The sequence below is a fragment of the Capra hircus genome, chromosome 17 (assembly GCF_001704415.2).
Source record: "Capra hircus breed San Clemente chromosome 17, ASM170441v1, whole genome shotgun sequence".
Lineage (NCBI taxonomy): Eukaryota > Metazoa > Chordata > Mammalia > Artiodactyla > Bovidae > Capra > Capra hircus.
In genome coordinates, this window is record NC_030824.1 from 22951743 (window position 1) to 22966314 (window position 14572).

At 40.7% G+C, this 14572-nt stretch overlaps 1 protein-coding gene across 3 annotated transcripts in view; it reads left to right on the top strand.

Annotated features, from left to right (window-relative positions):
* The window catches only part of GLT1D1 (glycosyltransferase 1 domain containing 1), a 116832-nt gene that overhangs the window by 46871 nt on the left and 55389 nt on the right, over positions 1 to 14572 (top strand). For 2 of the 3 annotated variants that reach the window (XM_018061410.1, XM_018061412.1), the window contains exons 5-6: positions 662 to 698; positions 3935 to 3991. In XM_018061410.1, the coding sequence (XP_017916899.1) occupies positions 662 to 698; positions 3935 to 3991 (94 nt within the window). The remainder of the gene's footprint in view (positions 1 to 661; positions 699 to 3934; positions 3992 to 14572) is intronic. The other variant, XM_018061411.1, reaches the window with a different exon arrangement.

Here is a 14572-nt window from a genome sequence, read left to right on the forward strand (position 1 = left end):
CTTGGGGAAATGCTTTACAGGGTCCTTGAGACTAGTCCATTTACGTCCTGGAAGAATCTGCCCCCTGATGCCTGTCCTCCCGTTTCTCAACATATTTGGTTCCCTTCCTCCATCTCCATCTTCTCCTCCATCTTTGTCTTCATCTCCTTCTCACTTCCCCCTCCTCCTTCTCACTTCCTCCTCCTCCTTCTCCTCTGCCCCTTCCTCCTTCCTTCTCTAGAGGTGGGGAATGTACTCTCTCTTATTCAAGGACTTGTATCCTCAAACCACATTTCCCCCAAAAAACTTCGACCTTCAGCCTCAGCTCCTGATGGGCACTTGATGGGCTTTGTCCCTGCCATGTTTTCCGTCTGAGCTTCATAACTTTTCGACTAACGTAGCAACTATATTACAGATATCTGTAATGTTGCATAATGCTTGATTTAAGGGAGATCTTTGTGCTTCTTAGCTTAGAAATGCTGCATTTTTAAATGGGCTAACACCCATTAAAAATAGAGGTAACTCTTTGCTCTTAAAAAGTAACTAGTCTATGAGCAGCTGTGTAGATGATTCTTTCCGATGTTTCCAAGAAGATATTTTTATGACCTTCATTTTATTTCTAAGAAACAATGGAAATGGATTATCAAATTTACTTTTTTTTTCTTTCTCCCCTTTTCAAAAGCCGCATGCTAAGGATAAGATCTATGTCCAGAGTCAAGGTAAGAAATTTAAAATATATATATTTGAAAAAAAAAGTCTTTTATCTTTCAGAGACATGTACTGAAATGGAGTAATATGATGTCTGGGATTTATTTGAAAATAGTAAAATGGGTACATTTTTATTATTTTTATCATTAAGATAAAAAACGAGAACCTTATAAAAGAATAATTTAAATTACAGATCACAGATCACTTATCAGAGTACAAATACTCTATCAGTGATATGTTTGCCAAAGGAAAAGGATGAGATTCTCCATTTATGTTGAGTTGAGAAGGGGGCCCTGGAACCCTCTGCCTCCATTCCAACTCTTCCTGCCCTCCTCAGGGTCCTGCCCTGGTTGTGATTCATGACATCCTTTCCTGAGACCCTCAGTTCAGTTCAGTTCAGTCGCTCAGTCGCTCAGTCGTGTCCAACTCTTTGCGACCCCATGAATCACAGCACGCCAGGCCTCCCTGTCCATGACCAGCTCCCGGAGTTCACTCAAACTCATGTCCATCGAGTCGGAGATGCCATCCAGCCATCTCATCCTCTGTCATCCCCTTCTCCTCCTTTCCCCAATCCCTCCCAGCATCAGTCTTTTCCAATGAGTCAATTCTTCACATGAGGTGGCCAAAGTACTGGAGTTTCAGCTTTAGCATCATTCCTTCCAAAGAATGCCCAGGACTGATCTCTTTTAGGATGGACTAGTTGGATCTCCTTGCAGTCCAAGGGACCCTCAAGAGTCTTCTCCAACACCACAGTTCAGAAGCATCAATTCTTCGGCGCTCAGCCTTCTTCACAGTCCAACTCTCACATCCATACATGACTACTGGAAAAACCATAGCCTTGACTAGATGGACCTTTGTTGGCAAAGTAATGTCTCTGCTTTTCAATATGCTATCTATGTTGGTCATAACTTTCCTTCCAAGGAGTAAGCATCTTTTAATTTCATGGCTGCAATCACCATCTGCAATGATCTTGGAGCCCAAAAAAATAAAGTCTGACACTGTTTCCACTGTTTCCCCATCTATTTCCCATGAAATGATGGGATCAGATGATCTTCGTTTTCTGAGTGTTGAGCTTTAAGCCAACTTTTTCACTCTCCACTTTCGCTTTCATCAAGAGGCTTTTTTAGTTCCTCTTCACTTTCTGCCATAAGGGTGGTGTCATCTGCATATCTGAGGTTATTGATATTTCTCCTGGCAATCTTGATTCCAGCTTGTGCTTCTTCCAGCCCAGCGTTTCTCATGATGTACTCTGCGTATAAGTTAAAGAAGCAGGGTGACAATATACAGCCTTGATGTACTCCTTTTCCTATTTGGAACCAGTCTGTTGTTCCATGTCCAGTTCTAACTGTTGCTTCCTGACCTGCATATAGGTTTCTCAAGAGGCAGGTCAGGTGGTCTGATGTTCCCATCTCTTTCAGAATTTTCCACAGACCTCTCCTAAACACACCTAGTAAAACACTGACCCACACAATAGAAATCAGGGAATCAATAGTTCCAGGAAGAACACAGTTTAATCCAAGCTGAGATTATAACCAATGCTGAGCCCAGGGTCACAAGTTCAGTTCCGCATTATACACATCACAGTATTGTTATTGTTGTCGTAGTTCGTTCGCTAAGTCCTGGCCGACTCTTTGTGACCCCATGGACTGCAGCATGCCAGGATTCCCTGTCCTTCATCATCTTCCAGAGTTACACATTTCATTGTCACGGTATAAATGCAGTAGTGGTGTCAGGGATGATTTCAGCAGCAGAATCACTCGTCAGATACACTTTTTGTCGGAGCTCCCGTTTAAAAATGACGTGCTGACTCAGTGTGTATAAAAGGAGTGTGTCTGTGTCAGGGCAGGCCTGGAGTTGAAGCTCCCGTTCCTCCTCCATGGCCCCTGGTTTATAGCCACAGAAGATGGTGGTGCAGCAGGAAACACACGGGCTTTGATGTACCACGTGGGTTTGGACGCAGCCTCTAACACCTACACACTGAGTCATTTTGGATCCGATTAACCTCAGTGAACCTCGGTTTTCAGCCGGATAAACTGGAGGAATCAACCTGCTTAACGAAGCTTAAGGGTTTCCAGGAGGGCATGGAATATACCCACCCAGACTCTGTGCCAGGGCCAGCATGGGGTGGGCACCCCTTAAGTAGCTACTCTTTGTTTAGTCAGTGTGAATGGCCAACTTAGAGGTGTCTTGGAGAGGTGGTTCAACAACGTCATTTATAGTGCATAAATTTTTAAATCTTTCCTACTCTCAAGATAAATTGTTAAATGTTGCCTCTGGACTTTCAGACATTTTAGTGTTCATTTTTACAGAGCATTTTAAACAAAAATCTGTCTGAAGAAGTGACACAGCTAGCAGGCAGTCATGTATGATTTAGAGGGATGAGATGAGGAATTTTAAGTACAGATACAATTTCTGTGTAATTTTTAAAAATATAATTTTATTCATTTATTTTTGGCTGTGCTGGGTCTTCTTTGCCGCGAGGTCTTTTCTCTAGTTGTGGCAAGTGGGGGCTACTCTCTAGTTGCATTGCACGGGGTTCCCATTGTGGTAGCTGCTCTTGTTGTGGAGCACAGGCTCTAGGGCGAGAGGGCTCCAGTAGTTGCAGCGCCCGAGCTCTAGAGCACAGGCTGAAGCTCAACAGTTGTGGCACTCGGGCTTAGTTGCTCCACGGTGCGTGGGATCTTACTGGACCAGAGATCAAACTCATGTCTCCTGCACTGGCAGACGGATTGTTCACCACTGAACCACCAGGGAAGCCCTGATAATTTCTTTTAGAGTTTAGTTGGTAGTGGTTTGGATACTTGTTACCTAAGTGAATTTTTTTTACGAACTCAAGCTTTCTGTGATCTACAGACAGTTTGACCCAGGAATGGTTGGTGGGGTTGAAAGCAATGTATCTTTTCTCTTTGGGAGCTGTGGGCTCATTTTATTTTATTTTTAATTTAATTTTTTTTTTTTTTTTACCACACCATGCAGCATGCAGGATCTTAGTTCCCCTACCAGGGATCAAACCTGTGCCCCCTGCAGTGGAAGCATGGTGTTCTAACCACTGGAGCACCAGGGAAATCCCTCATAGGCTCATTTTAAACCTAAGGGGCTTGGAGAGATTAGTGGGAATTCAATGAAGCCCTCAGAACTTTAATTCTGTGTAAGAGCCGAGTGTGACAGTTTTTAAAATGTCAACACAAAATAACCGTCTATGTTTCAACAACGTGAACTTTCCTCTGTCCTCTTTCTTTTGACCCAGGAATTGCAACAGTGCCGAACACTGCCTTTAACTGGAATACTTTTCTTCAGTGTTCAGGTAAGAGATGAGATCTTCCAGTAGGACTTTTACACGTGCATCTTGTCAATGCATCAGTTTCTTGCTAGGTTCACGTGGTTTTGAAGAAGGAGCTGTCAGGGTCAAAGAAACTGCGTGAAACAGCGGGAAGGGGCAAGGCACAGTTAGAACAAGCTTTGTTTCTCTCCATCAGTGGTCTCATCCCCATGAACCTGGGGATGCAGGTGGAATGCAAGAGGAAGAGTAACACCAGCCTTTCTGATGCTGCTCTTGGGACAACCCCTCAGATGTTTAGCATCATGTGACAGCTGTTCTTATTAAGGATGCTGACCTCCTGTGTTCATTTGATGTATCTTTATTAGCTACACACATAGTAAGTCACCACGATAAAAAATTTTTGAAAAGGATATCAGATTGAGAAACAAAATTTTAAACCACTTGAAATCTCAGCACCCAAAAGGAACTGCTATTAGTGGTTTGATTTATCTTTTTAAAAAATTTTATTTAGTTTTCAATTGAAGGATAATTGCTTTACAGAATTTTATTTTCTGCCAAATATTGATATATCTTTCTCAACAGTTTTATATACATATTAATGCTTTTCATAAATTTATGTATAATACCAATATTGTGCTCTGTGTGCTGTGTACTAAATTGCTTCAATCATGTCTGTCTCTTTGCAACCCTATGAACTGTAGCCCTCCAGGCTCCTTAATCCATGGGATTCTCCAGGCAAGAATACTGGAGTGGGTTGCCATGCCTACCTCAATATCAATGTTATAGCTGTATTAATGTATTATATATTTAATACATTAATATATATTAATGTATTAATATCATTATTATATATTATGATGATGTTATCATCATATATTAGATATATAAAGATGTGATATTTATTATACATGCATAATTATGTGTGATATCTACATTATTTATATCGATAATATATGAATTATATACAGTGTAGATATGGTTTTATATTTTAATGTTTAAATAATACATGTGTACAAATAACCCTATATATAATGATTTTTAAAGACAAAAGTGCAGTCAAGCTATGTTTACTGCTCTAACATGCTGTATTCATTGTGTTAATAACAATACGCTCTAACTTACTCTTTCTTAAAAACTTCTGAACTAAAGTAATATTTACATGGAATGAGATATAGACTTCTCATGTAGAATTAGATGATGTCTGACAAATGTATACATACCCTAATCCAGACAGATCACCATTCCACGACTCAAGAAAGTTCCCTCTTGTGCTTTTCCATATTTAATTCCCATCCTTCTGTAAGGGACTCTATTCCAGTTTCTATCACCCTCAGTTAGTTTTGCCTAGTCTTAAACTTCTTCTCAGTGGAATCATACAGTAAATACTGTTCATGTCTGGCATCTTTTTTGCTCAACATAATGTTTTCGAGATTCATCCATCTTGTAGGATGATGTATCTGTAGTTCTTCCTTTTTTGTTGTTGAGTCGTATTCCACTGTCCGTTGTATGGATCTGTCACAATTTGTTTCTCCATTCTCCTATTGATGGACTTTTGGGTGGGCTTCCCTGATAGCTCAGTTGGTAAAGAATCCGCCTGCAATGCAGGGGACCCTGGTTTGATTCCTAGGTCAGGAAGATCCCCTGGGGAAGGGATAGGCTACCCACTCCAGTATACTTCAGCTTACCTTGTGGCTCAGCTGGTAAAGAATCCACCTGCAATGTGGGAAACCTGGGTTTGATTGCTGGGTTGGGAAGATCCCTTGGAGAAGGGAAAGTCTACCCACTCCAGTATTCTGGCCTGGAGAATTAAATTAAATTAAATACTAAATTAAATTCTATTCCATGGGGTTGCAAAGAGTCGGACATGACTGAGTGACTTTCACTTTCTTTCACTTTGGCTTGTTTTCCATTTTTAGCTGTTATAAATAAAACCACTCCCCACATGTTTGTACAAGAAATCTGGTGACCTTTGTTGGACTTTCTCTTGGATAAAGCCTGCAAGTTCAATAGCTTGAGTATAGGGTGGATACATGCTTAACTTTATAAAAGAACAGTCAAACACTTTTTGAAAGTGTTTTATACTTTACACTCTCAAAACTATTTTACACTTCCACAGACACTGGTGAGAGACCTAGTTATGGCACATCCTTGCCAACAATTGGTGTTTTCAGACTATTCAATTGTAGTTATCCTAGGTGATCATGAATTGGTATCATGAATACGGTGTTGGCCATTCACGTGTCTTCTTTGGTGAGATGTCTAGCCAAGACTTGCCCAAATTTTTTAGTGTGTTGTCTTTTAATTCTCAATCTGCAGATAGTTTCTTAATTTATTTATTGTTGTTGTTTTGGATAAAAGCTCTCTCTCTATATATATATACATATATTTTTAATGTTGACAGATTTGTCTTTTTTTTTTTTTTCAGTTGTGCTGGGTGTTGGTTGCTGTAAGGGGGCTTTCTCTAGTTATGGCAAGCGGAGGCTACTCTAGTTGCAGTGAGTAGGCTTCTCATTGTGGTGGCTTCTCTTGTTGTGGAGCACAGGCTCTAGGTGTGCAGGCTTAGTAGTTGTGGCACACGGCCTTAGTTGCTCTGCAGCTTGTATAATCTTCCCGGACTAGGGGTTGAACCCACGCCCCCTGCGTTGACAGGTGATTTCTTAACCATTGGACCACGAGGGAAGCACATGGGTACAAGCTTTCTATCAGAAAAGATTGTGATACATAGATTGTGAATATTTTCTTTCATTCTCTGGTTTACCTTTTTGTGTTCTTAACCATGTCTTTCGAAGAGCAGAGGTTTTAAATTTTGTTGAAGTCTAGCTCATCAATTTTTTCTTTAATGGTTAGTCTTTTGGAGTCCTATCTAAGAAATCTGCTTACCCTAAGGTCAAAAAAATATTTTCCTTATTTTCTTCTCCAGAAGTCTTAGCTTTTCCATTAGGATTGTAATCCTTCTGAAATTAATTTTTGTGTTATGGTAGGAGGCAGGGATTGAAATTCATTTTTTTCCTATAAATTCCAATATCACTGAAAATGCTTTTCAGTGAATTGCTCTAGTCCCTTCGCTGAGGATCAGTTTACTGTATGTGTTCCTTTTATGTACTTGTATGTTGTTGTTAGTCGCTCAATTGTGTCCAACTCTATGTGAGCCCATGGACTACAGCCCACCAGGCTGCTCTGTCATTGGAATTCTCCATGCAAAATACTGGAGTGGGTTGCCATTCTCTTCTCCAGTGTATCTGTATATACCCACTCTGACGTCAGCATCGTGCTGTCTTGTTGCTGTAGATTTATGGCACGTCTAGAAATCAGGCAGTGTTAGGCTATGACTTGTTTCAGAATTGTTTTAGCTCTTCTAGGTTTTTTGCATACCCATATAAAAATTTTAAAATCATCTTGTCAGTTTCTATAAAATCTTGTTGCACTGAATCTACAGATCATTTTAGAAAGATTTGATATCTTAGCAATTCAGTTCAGTCCCTCAGTCGTGTCTGACTCTTTGCGAACCCATGAACCACAGCACGCCAGGCCTCCGTGTCCATCACCAACTCCCGGAGTCCACCCAAACCCATGTCCATTGAGTTGGTGATACCATCCAGCCATCTCATCCTCTGTCGTCCCCTTCTCCTCCGGCCCTCAATTTTTCCCAGCACCAGGGTCTTTTCCAATGAGTCAGCTCTTCACATCAGGTGGCCAAAGTGTTGGAGTTTCAGCCGCAACATCAGTCCTTCCAATGAACACCCAGGACTGATCTCCTTTAGGATGGACTGGTTGGATCTCCTTGCAGTCCAAGGGACTCTCAAGAGTCTTCTCCAACACCACAGTTCAAAACCATCAATTCTTCAGTGCTCAGCTTTCTTTATAGTCCAACTCTCACATCCATACATGACCACTGGAAAAACCATAGCCTTAACTAGATGGACCTTTGTTGGCAAAGTAATGTGTCTGCTTTTGAATATGCTGTCTAGGTTGGTCATAACTTTCCTTCCAAGGAGTAAGTGTCTTTTAATTTCATGGCTGCATTAGCCATCTGCGGTGATTTTGGAGCTCAGAAAAACAAAGTCAGCCACTGTTTCCACTGTTTCCCCATCTATCTGCTATGAAGTGGTGGGACTGGATGCCATGATCTTTGTTTTCTGAATGTTGAGCTTTAAGCCAACTTTTTCAGTCTCCTCTTTCACTTTCATCAGGAGGCTCTTTAGTTCTTCAGTTTCTGCCGTAAGGATGGTGTCATCTGCATATCTGAGGTTATTGATATTTCTCCCAGCAATCTTGATTCCAGCTTGTGCTTCATCCAGCCCAGTGTTTCTCATGATGTACTCTGCATAGAAGTTAAAGAAGTAGGATGACAATATACAGCCTTGACGTACTCCTTTTCCTATTTGGAGTCTGTTGTTCCATGTCCAGTTCTAACTGTTGCTTCCTGACCTGCTTACAGGTTTCTCAAAAGGCAGGTCAGGTGGTCTGGTATGCCCATCTCTTACAGAATTTCCCACAGTTTGTTGTGATCCACACAGTCAAAGGCTTTGGCATAGTCAACAAAGCAGAAATAGATGTTTTTCTGGAACTCTGTTGCTTTTTCCATGATCCAGTGGATGTTGGCAATTTGATCTCTGGTTCCTCTGCTTTTTCTAAAACCAGCTTGAACATCTGGAAGTTCACGGTTCACGTATTGCTGAAGCCTGGCTTGGAGAATTTGTCTTAAAACCTCTGAACATGATATATCTTTCCATTTGCTTGGGTCTTATTTATCTTCATAATGGTTTGTAAAGAAACATAATGGTTCCTTTCATGTCTTTTAAAAATATTTGTAAGGATTTTATTATTTTTGATGTATTATGAAGATTTTTTAATTTCAGTTTTGAATTTTAGTTGTTGCTAGTATATAGAGGTACATTTGGTTTTTGTACATTGACATTATATCTTGAAATCTTATTATTTATTGATTCTAATTACATCATGTTCTTAATTCCATTTTTGTATTTTAAATACTATAAATGTATCCTAACAATCCTTTTTGTTGGACATTTAGATTTTTATTGTTTATTTATTTATTAAGTAATTTTATTTATTATTTTTATTTTTGGTTGCCCTGGGTCTTTGTTGCTGCACGAGGGCTTTCTCTAGTTGCAGTGAATGGAGGCTACTCTTCATTGTGGTGCACGAGCCTCCCATTGCGGCGGTTTCTCTTGCTGCGGAACACAGGCTCTAGGCACATAGCCTTCAGTAGTGTCAGCACTTAGGCCCTAGAGTGTGGGCTCAACAGTTGTGGAGCACGAGCTTTAGCTGTTCCATAGCATATGGAATCTTCTCAGACCAGAGATAGAACCCATGACCCCTGCGTTGGCAGGCAGATTCTTAACTACTGTACCACCAGGGAAGTCCAGGGCATTTAGATTTTTTAAAACCTTTTTGATATGCAGTGATTGCCCGGGTCCAGCCCGGGTGGATCCAGGGAATTTGAAGGTGGGGACGGCTTGGTGTCTTTGGAAATAACTTGTTTAATTACAGATAGAGAGGGATTAGAAGATTAGCAGAGAAAAAGAGGCTGAATAACTTGGTTCACGTGGAATAGCATCCATGCTCCAGATGGGAATTCAGCCAGAAAAACAGGGAGCAAGAAAGAAACAACATGGGGGAATCAGTCTTTCCTGGAACTGATCCGATTTCTTTACTTTTGGGTTTGCTTATATACCTTTTGTTACATATAGGGATGAATACAGAGTCACGTGGGGGTCAGCAGTCCTGACCTTCATCAAAATCAGGTGCTTCACATAAAAAGGTCTTAGGGATTTTATGATCCTTTCTTTCTGATAACCAAAAACTTATTTTTTCCAAGGATGTTTTTTCTTAAACCAGGCACCACCCTCCAAATAAAGTTACATTCCTATAGGGTGAGGGTGTAGTGAATTACAATCAAGAAAGGAATTTATTTAATCCAAGGTTAACATGATTAATCTTAAAGGTTAATACTTATTTCTCCTATATGCTTAAAGGTTAATACTTATTTCTCCTATATGATAGTTATATTCATTATAAGGGCAGGGAACATGGAGATTTAGCAGCAAACATCAGCCCAACAAATGAAAATCCTTTCACCAATGTTCCCCTTAAGATCTATTTAGTCTTAAGATAGTGATAAAGTTACATTTTTACATAGCAAGGACACAGTGATTTATAACAAAGTACAGTGATCTATTACAAAAGAGAAAATTCATTAACTCAAAAAGTCTAGTATTGCTAACCTTAAAAACTACTATATTTCCTTTTCTATATTCCAAATACATTGATTAATATATTCCCAGGTGCCTAAGGATATGGAGGCCTGGCGGCAATCATTGACTCAACAAGAAGAAAAATCCCTATACTAATTAAGACTCTCAAAATACTCCAAAACTCTCTGTGCTGTTTATGATTAAGAGGTAGTAAACAATCATGTGGCAGGAGTATGGATAATCCTGTCACACAAGCTAGTCTGTCAGCAGAGAGGTTTGACCTGAGACATCCTTGTCCCACCCAGAGGAGGGAATTAGCAGCAATTATTGGCACAACAAATGGAAAACCCTTCACCAATATAATTCCTAACCAACCCACTATACTAACAATTTCCAACTCCCCAAAAGAATTTGCCTTTAGTAAGTCTAAAACATCTCGTGCCTCTCAGGTTGGGAGGCTGTAAACAATCACATGTGTCTGGACACACCTATACAGGCGGGCTAGATAACCTTCAGAGGAGTCCGTAAGCTGAAACACTCTTGTCACGCCCAGGAATTTTTATTGCCTTGGAGCTGCACATTTACTCCTTCTCCGAGAGAAACGGTTATGGGGGAGAGCCCCCCGTAAAGTCAGAGGTGTAGGTGAGAGCATAAAACAGACTCTGGTTTTGGGGTTAGATGCTCGGGAACAGGGGGTTTCCTGAGGCTTGATCACGCCTTTGCGTATGCCAAGCTTCGTTCCTCATGACCTTTGCCGTGGGCGGAGTTCCTCACGCTGGCCCCCTGGCAAGTGATGAAAGTGCTAGGATTTTAATCTTCATATGTCTGCCCAAATGTTTTCTTAGGAGCAATTCCTAGAGAAAGAATTGCTGGATTAGATTATGCATTTAACCGGAGCTTTCATACATTTTGTGTGATGGTCCCTTGGAGAGATGCCATCAGGATGCGTGTCCATGAGTGAAGCTCTGAGAGTTCCATTTTCCCTACGTATGGTGCCATTGTGTTTTTTGTGCTTGGTATGATCAAAGGATAATCATGGTATTTAAGCAAAATCTTATTGTACAGGATCTTTAAGAGTAGAACGTTAAGTTGTCCACAGATGAAGCCCATAAGCGTAAGCTGCTTGGGATTATAACTGCCTTACAGGCTTATCAGCCCAGTAATTCTGATGAAGGTGCTAGAATAGCTATCTAGCAGTCTATCTAGAATCTCAGCAAGGACTTCCCTGGTGGTCTAATGGTCAAGAATCCACCCTCCAATGCAGGGGACATGGGTTCAATCCCTGGTCAGGGAACTAAGTTCCCACATGACTCAGGGCAACCAAGCCCACTAAGCCCATGTGCCACGACTAGAGAAGCCGGTGCATTGCAACCAAGACCCGAGGCAGCCATGAAATTAAAAAAGAAAATATAGAATTATCTCAGGAAATGCAATTTGAAGCCTAGGGATTCATCTCTTTTAACCTGAAATGCTTCTCCTTAAAGACAACAATGCAAGGGTATCTTTAGAGGGAGCTGAAGTTGCAGGTCCTGCTATAAATGTCAGAGAAGAGCGTGAAAATGCAAAATCAGTGCCCTACTCGCTGCAAACAGGAAGACACCCCAGGCCTGTTTTTGCTCCAGAAACTTCAAACAGAACCTCCATCACGTACTCCAATCCCTTCCCTTGCATTCCATTCCCTTGAAAAGAAGAAATTTTCAAGCATTTGATGAGAAATAATTTTCCAAGTGTTTTACATCAATCTCGGCTACAATGGCAGAGCTGCTGTCAGCATTACAAATGAACCCATGCAGTCCAATTGCTTTATCATGTCAGGAAGTGTAAGCCGTTATTCAGAACCTGGGGGCCTGTTTTAAATCGCCTGCTGTAAGGTTATTCCATCATCTGTATATCACAGGTCACCGTTGCAGGGTAACTAAGATTCATAATTTCCAAAAGAGGGTGATTTGTCATCCAGTTCTGTAGCCTGATGTTTGCTTGTTTCATCAGTCTTACTGTTGAGTGATTAACGAAACAGCCAGGAGATTTTAAATACTCCTTAGACAACATTCCCTCTGGAGACCTGCTCGGCTGCAGTCCATTCTTAATGTGTGCAATTAGAAGGTGTAAATGTATTCAGAATAGATGGGCTTGGGGAGCTGTGGTTGTGGCTGCGGGAGCTGACTGTTGGATAATGGCTTAAGGATAAGATGGAGAACTCAGCAGCGACTCTGGGTTTTATGATCAGATGTCTGTTCTCATTTGTATGGTCGTTCATCTTTGTCAGTTCTGCAGTTCAGACTCCAGAGATGGACCATCTTTCTTACCCATCTTCTGTCTTAACGCTGTCCTCTGGAGAATTCGAAATCTGTGATGGTGTTTTGTCACTTCCACCCTGAGACAGTGAAAACTGATAAGGGCACTACACTTCCACTGCAGGGGCCATGGGTTCGATTCCCGGTCAGGGATCTAAGATCCCGTGTGTGCTGCAGTGCTGCCATTAAAAAAAGGTTGTAATGAAGTGATGAAGACTGTTAGTGATCAGTTACTCACCTTCTGGATTCCTACGAATTGTTAACCTTAAAATCAAAGTTTTTTTTTTTTTTAAACTCTTTATTCTATATGGGAGTGTAGCCAATTAACAATGTTGTGATAGTTTCAGATGGACACCTAAAGGACTCAGCCATACATATACATGTATCCATTCTCCCCCAAACTCCCCTCTCATCCAGGCTGACATATAACATTGAGCAGAGTTTCCTGTGCTATACAATAGGTCCTTGTTAGTTATCCATTTTAAATATAGCATTGTGTACATGTCCATCCTAAACTTTCCATCTCTTCCTCCCATTCTTCCCTCTGGCCACCACAGGTTTCTTCACTAAGTCTGTGAATCTGTTTCTGTTTTGTAAATAAGTTCATCTGTGCCATTTCTTTTCAGATTCCTCACATATAGGATACTGAATTTCTCCTTCTCTGACTTACTTCACTCAGTATGGATGGGTTGGGAAGGGTCTTAATGAATACTTGGTTTAAATAGGTAGACAGCTAATTAATCCCCAGGGTTTATAGTCACCTTCTTAAACATCTGATGTCAATTTTAGGATACATTCTCCTTTGAGGTGCACCTTAGGTTTGCTGAGAATGTTCAGTTATATTTCTAAATCTCCTTTGTTTAAAACATTAAATCAGTTTTATGCCAACCAGATTTCATGTTCAAACAGGTCAACTAGGAACAAATAAAGAATAAAATAGATTAAAGGCACTAAAGAAAGTAAAATGTTAGTTGCTTAGTTGTGTCCAACTCTGCTACCCCCATGGACTGTAGCCTGCCAGGCTCCTCTGTCCATGGGATTCTCCAGGCAAGAATACTGGTGTGGGTTGCCATTCCCTTCTGCAGTGATCTTTCCAACCCAGGGCTTGAAACAAGGTCTCCTGAATTACAGTCGGATTATTTTCTGTCTGAGCCACCAGGAAAGCCCAAAAAGGCACCAAGCGGCATTGTTACAATTTTTTCACATGATAGTCACCATAGCACTTCTGATCCAGAGGTATGTGTTTAGACATAAAGTTAGTGACCTGGTCTTTGAGTTTTCAGGTATGTCTTAAATGTTGTTATGGTTCCATCATCCATGATTTTTGCTTTTATTTTTGTTTATTTGTTTGGCTGCACCTGGTCTTTGATGCAGCATGTGGGATCTTTGATCTTAGTTGCACCATACGGCTTAGTTGCAGCATGTGGGATCTAGTTCTTTGACTAGGGTTCGAACCCAGTCCCCTCTGCACTGGGTATGCAGTCTTAACCACTGGACCACTGGGGAAGTTCTAATTTTTGTTTTTAAATACCAGTAACTAATGCATGTAGAGTAATGGTGCCTCGAAGGTCATCAATCCTGAAACTGTAAAAACTTAAACTTGACCTGGCCACACCTTCTTGGGTTTTATTCTCACTTTATTTTTATTTTCGTTGTTTATTTGATTTTCTCTCTCCTTTAAAACTCAGTATTCCTATATGGATACTCTAACATGCCAACTCAGATGGTCATATTTTCCTTCCTCAGGCTGCTCTGAGGAAAACTCACTTGTTTTTCAGATGGAGAATTCCTGTTATTAGATCTCTTTTTGCATTCACAGCCCCCCAAAACAGATTTTTCAACTTAACATTCACTAAGTCTGATCACTCAGCAGAAGTTCTTGAATTTTTTTCTCCCTATAATAACAAGGAAAAAAAAAAAAAAACCACCCCAACAAAAAAAGAGCTGCTGGAATAGAAAGCAGCAAAGAAAGTGACTTTAAGAAGGATTGGGTTTCTGTTCTGGAACAAACTTAGAAGACTTGGAGTGTGGTGTTTAGTCTGTCGCGACCGACATGGTGTCAGACCATGAAAATGACACATTTTGTTTACAAGATA